Source organism: Thalia democratica, chromosome 7 (genome assembly GCF_965202585.1).
Source record: "Thalia democratica chromosome 7, ktThaDemo2.hap1.1, whole genome shotgun sequence".
Classification (NCBI taxonomy): Eukaryota; Metazoa; Chordata; class Thaliacea; order Salpida; family Salpidae; genus Thalia; species Thalia democratica.
The window spans coordinates 32,140,811-32,147,067 of record NC_139171.1 but is presented as its reverse complement, the minus strand read 5'-3'; the positions used below and the strand labels follow the sequence as shown (position 1 = coordinate 32,147,067).

Genomic DNA, 6,257 nt, shown 5'->3' with positions numbered 1-6,257 from the left:
TTACTGTAATTAATTCAACAAACAAAATTTTTTTTATAACAGTATAACTTTTCTACTTACTAAACAAACTTTTCTACCTACAATAAAGAGGTAGTTTTCATTGAAACATTTTTGCTATTTGAGATTATTACTAAGATTAATACCTTGTTTAAATTGTAATGTAGAGCACAACATAATCTTAAGAAAAACACACTGCATATTTTTAAAATCGTTTATTCATACGACAAAATTACAGTTTAGTTTGAGATGACACCTTGGATCCAGTCGTAGACAACAACGTTCTTGGACCAGATGGATGCCATGGAAACCTTGCAGGTGCTGGAACCCCATGAAGTGTTTCCGACCAGGTACCATGTTCTTCCTTCTTGCACGGCGAGTGGACCGCCAGAATCACCCTGTGTTACGTCATAATAAGCTTTTGTGACGTCATAATGCTTGTTAATACCAGATGTAAAGAAAATTAAACTTTATCGACAAAAAAAAAATTGTTGAGTAAAAAAACTTGGCAAAATTAAAAAGGTTGTAATTTTAAAGTAAAATAAATTCTTAAATTATTTTTTTTTTCAAATTATAACAAGTTTATTTGTTTTTAAAAAACCTAACACTAAAATAAAATAAAGTAAACTTATAAATTTAAGCACAGTAAAATTCAAAAAGAATTAAAATACAGTCATATAAAAAAACAAATAAATGAACAAACCATGCATCCGCTGTTGACGCCCTGTCCTCCGGCGCACTGCATGCGGTCGCTCAAGTTTCTCGATCCCCAAGTTCTGGCGCAATCTTCCATGGAAACGAGGACGGTGGTGGCCCCTTGAAGTTGGGTTGGCACGGCGTTGTTGGCGGCGTTGGTCAGTCCCCATCCGGTTATTTGGGCGGAAGTTCCGGCGGCGTATTCCTTGTTGGCGACTGCGATGTATCCGATCTGTTTTTGCGAGTTTAAAGTTAAATATAATAAAATACCTGGTCCAATCCATGATTGTAAGAAATTTAACTAATTCAGAAAAACTAATTGAAATAGTATATTTGATGATTTATCAAAAGATACATTGGTGTGTTTGGTTTATATTTAATAAATCGACTTTACAAGCTAAATATTTTCAATTTTGTAGTTATTATCTAACTCAAGTACTGTAACAAAATCTAATTAAAAATGTATTTAAGTTGTTTAGTATTAATAAGTTTATACTGTCTGGTAATATCTAACATCAGCATCTTCGTTGATTGGTTCGCTGAGGGTGAGGATGGCGTAATCGTAATCATTGTTTCTGGTGTTGTAAGAAGGATGGCATTGGAATGATCCTCTCACTGATACTTTTGGGTAGCGGTAGTCAGTTGTTCCGGCAACTACGGTGGTTCCACTGGTAGAAATTAATATACGTTTCAATATAAGATAGTTAGCTTGTTTATAAACCTTCAAATTTACACTGGTTAAACTAAACATTTGTTAATATTTTTATTATTTAAAGTTATATCATACTTAATTTAAAAATATTAAAAGGTTTTATTAATTTTGCAAAACAATAACCGTTGTAATTCACGTGTATAAAATTTAGTGTTTACTTAAACTTATATTTAACTATTTCAAGCAACTTTATTAAAACTATATATTTCTAATTGCAAGTTTTTGTTTAAGAAAATAATTGTTGAGTTTCTTTTTTTTCAAACAAAATAGCATAAAACAATAATAAATAAAAACGAACAGGTTGTTGCAGTGGCAAGCGGACATGACGTAGTTGGAGTTGAGGAGGGATCCTCCGCAAAAGTGGGATCCGTATTTTTGGAGGGAAACCTGCCACGGGGCGACGGAAGTGGAAGTGACGTCTTGACCGTTGACAATTCGAGATGAAAAGTCGCTGGTAGCGAATGGATGCAGTGCTGTGATAATTTTTTTTATTTTGAATATTATTTGTTTTACTTATTTATTGAAAATTTATAACTGCAAATGGGCACTTTTAAGATTTGTATAAACTTTATTGTTTCTTAAATTGTATAATAAAAAAAGAAGTGCTTTTGATTTTATCGGGTAAAATTAAACTAGATAAAAAATTAGGTTTAAGTTTATAACGTTTTTCGCTATTTTTTCTAAGTTGCATTATTAAATAGTTTATAAGTTAATTAGTGTGCTTAAAAGTTTTTTTATCCTACAACAACAGTAAACTACTTTACTATCATTTCTTGCAGTATCTTAAAATACAATCTGAAGTTTTAAGCTATCGTAAGTTTAACACGTAGTAATTTATAAACTCGTAAGCTATTTTCTATACAAACTCGCTACATTTATACTTTAACCTTAAAGGTTGCTTACAAAGTTACATGACATTTTTATTTATTTTCAATTATTACTAGTTTCTTTTGTTTATGTGAATTTTGTTTTCTGTAATAAAAATAAATCTAGAAATACTTTAAATTTTTAGTCGTTTGTAGTACATGTTTTCAATAACAACATCAACCTCGCATTTTAAGTTTACTATATAAACAGCCTTAAGGTAATTTAATAATGATAATTTTTTTTATAAATAACATTCTATTATATTTTTTAAACTCACCAGTAGCAACTGAGAAAAGACAAGCGAAAACGAACAACATTTTCTTTCTTCAATTTTTCAAATGAATATAATTTTGACGATTTCTTCGCTTTTAAACATGATATTTTTCAAGTAAACACCAGAAAATAAAATTCTCACACTTGAAATAGACGATGATTAAACAACACACGTCAATAACATATTACATAATAAACGGTATAGAATTTCTTTTAACTTGCTTACTAGTTTAAATTTAAAAAACTTCTAAACAGCTCAAAAATATATAAAACTTCAAAGAATTTTAAAAACTTATATGAAATGCTTATAATTATTTAAAAAAAAGAGTAAAACTAGCAGTATAGAGTTTATTTTATCTTGAGTTTAAGTGTTTACTATGTCTAAGCTCTAAAAAATTCTAAACAACTCTGAAAATTACTTATAAAACTTAAAAGAAATACAAAAAGTAAAACTTAAGTGTAAGGCTTAAAATTGAAAAATAAGATACAATAAAACTATAAAACTAGTTTTTAATTACTATTAATAGTAACAAGATATTTAACATGATATTAAACATTTGCAAAAAAAAGATTGACGTTTAAGACATTACTATTAAGTTTAATAAAATTATTAACAGTCAAGTTATAAAGTAAAATAAGTAAAGTTTACCTAAAAATTTATAACAGAAGTTATTTTATAAGCTAAATATATTGTTATACTCAAAGAACTAAAACCGTTGTTTAACTAACTTATATTTCTTTTAAATACTTTTAACTAAATCGTTCATGATTAAGATTAGAAGTAAATACTTATTATTTTTTTACGTTTTTATTATAAAAGAAACTTACATAGCTTCGCTTTTAAATTTTCTAATTCTGCAAATTTATTTGTTAAAAAATTTTTTTTCTACAGCTTCCACAGTTTAAGACTAAAATTCGTATACTATTAAAAGAATCTGTAATTTTCTTTTTGTGTATTGGTACCCATAAAAAGTATAACTACATTACAGCTATACTACTATATATCTATATAGTAATTTCATAGTAATACTATCTAACCAACTAGCAAATTCGTCGTAGAATCAAATAAACTTCTGTAAAACTATGTTGTCATCTGTGCTTAACTGTCTGTTATGGATCGTCATAACTTATAAAACTTTAACTACTTGCTTTTAATGAGAAGTGAAAAAAAGTCTGTAACAATAAAATTTGACTTACCAACCAAGTTTTTTAGTAAAAAAATTTTAAAATGGTATCTAATTGCGTTTTTGAAAAACGCATAACAATTCTGTTTTTAAAAATAAAGTTAAATGTTGAACGTGTATTCTACTGCTTTAGTAAACATTTTTAACTGTTTTAAATTGTTAGATTGGTAACTAAACATGTTTTAAATAATTACTTTTAATGTCGTGAAAAAAACTTAGAAGTTTTAATATTTACAAATCGGTCGAAAACTTAAACGCTTTAATTAAAAGATTAATCAGTAATAAGTATACTTAAAATTTTATTTTAACTAGATACTTTGTAGGAACTACAATGTGTGCTTCTAATTTTACATGTATGTGTTTAATGGTACTTAGGCTACTTAAAGTTTTAATATGCTTAATTTTAATTGTTTGTTGAAAGTTTTTAGGCAATATTTAATATTTTTACCACTAAAACTGGTCTTAATTACTTTAAAATAGTTTTTGTTATCAATATTATATTATACTTTCAAACCTGTTTTTAATGAATTTCCTGACAGAATTCTATTTAAGTAATCTGGTAATTTATAGTAACACTTTTGCCATGGAAGATTTTCCTACATTCGAGTACAAAGTATACGACTTGCCTGAGCACACAGAAAGACTCTTGGAGAGGGTTAAACAGAGCATTCGTGAGCAGAAAGTGGTTAGAGAACTGCTTAATTCTGAATAGAATACATAATGTTAAAATAATTAATTAAATTTATAAACTATAAAGATAAATTTCGTGCGTGAACAATTATCATTACAATAAAATTTTTAGATAAATGAACACTTTGAAATCTAAATAGTTCAAAGCCAGCTTAACCTATAATTTTTTAATCCAAAACAAGTTTGTTAAATAATAATTAAAAGAATTAAAATTTTGTTCTATTTTTGAAACGTTTTTTAGCGTGAAGCTTACCTTCTGGAAGAAGAAAACGATGCTGAAATAAATTCAAGTTGGATTTCACTGAGAGACAATTATTTCGAACCAGCAGAAGAAGACGAGTTCTTACAACCAATTAAGTGTTCCATGATTTCAGCAGATGTTTCAAACGAATTTTGTCAACTGAATTCTGACGTTAAAAGACAGAGACGTTTAGTAAATCAAGTTGGTTTATTTAAACAACTTATTGTTCTTTTGATTTATACTGTAAATTCATTGATGCTTACATAAACAGTTCAAAAGCTTTAAAACTAACTATGAAGCCTTCATAATAAAGATTTTTCGAACATTATTAAGTATTTTTTAATAATTATATCACTACAAATAACCTATAAATTACTTTATAAGAATTATCTAAGCTTAAACTTATATGCCTAAAATAATATTTATCAGTTTTAGTAATATTAAAAAAAAATCGGTATTATATTTTGATACAATAGTCGAGCATAATTAATTTCTAATTATTAAGTTAAAAATCAGTTTGCTGATTTCTGGCATAAGTGGTAGTAATATTGAAAATAACGTGACATTTCAAATGAAAAGCAACATGTAGTTTTTGTGCTTAGATACCTATACAATTAACTGGTTTAAATAAAAAATTGTTATAGACATTTATAATAAACTTTATTTAAACTTGAAATCTAAAAATTTACTAGGTTATAAATTTTGTTAGCCAACCATAAAAGTACGTAGGAATACAATGTGCACAGTGCTTTTTTTTTTCTAACATACGTAAAACAACATGACTTTTTTTTACTAAATTTGGTAACAAAATAAGTAGTACAAGAAAATAATATGATATAAAGAAGATGAATATTTTAATTTAAGTATAAAGCATATTTATTTATATTGACAGTCAATATTAGATACAATCTGTGTTACATAACCCGACTGTTATACATTGTAAAATGGAGTACATCAATAAACAAATAAATGATTTAAACTTTAGTACTGTGAAAATTTACATACTGATTATGTAAACAACTTAGCTAAGTTCATTCTTTAAAATGTAATTTGTTCAAAGCCAACTGTGCTTAATCTTTAAATACCTCAATAAATTTACTGTACCACAACTGTAAAACAGTACAATTTTCTTAAATATTTATAAACGCTTTTTAGCATGAAGCTGATCTACTTAAAGAAAAAAAGGATGCAGAAATACATTTGAGCGGGATTTCACTGAGTGACAATTATTTCGAACTAGTAGAAGAAAATGAACTGTTACAAGTTATTGAGTGTTCCATCTTTCCAGCAGATATTTCAAACGAATTTTGTCAACTGAATTCTGACATTAAAAGACAGATTTGTTTAGAACACAAAGTTTGTTAATTTTAAGCTATTTTTTGTTTTATATGTTTATACCCTAGATTTAATGCGTACGTAAATAGTTCAACATTTAAAAAACTAATTTTGAAGTTTTGAAAACTTTTTTTTTCTAATCGGAAACATAAAAAGCAAATTCAACAGAGTTGTCATAAAAGTTTAGTAAATTTGTTATTTTCTAACTTTAGATGCTAAGTGCCACAGCTGGTAGTGATCAAGCGGACCACAAACCGTGGAT

The 6,257-nt window shown here is 27.0% G+C and overlaps 1 protein-coding gene across 1 annotated transcript; it reads right to left on the bottom strand.

Moving 5' to 3' along the window:
* Positions 1-236: 236 nt before the first annotated feature.
* On the bottom strand, positions 237-2,589 carry LOC145841254 (chymotrypsinogen A-like). The gene is made up of 5 exons (XM_082948620.1): positions 2,550-2,589; positions 1,714-1,878; positions 1,214-1,380; positions 701-925; positions 237-395 (listed from the first exon to the last, which is right to left on the bottom strand). Exons 1-5 carry the CDS (start codon positions 2,587-2,589, stop codon positions 237-239), a joined length of 756 nt encoding a protein of 251 aa, XP_082804746.1.
* Between the last annotated feature and the right edge of the window lie 3,668 nt (positions 2,590-6,257).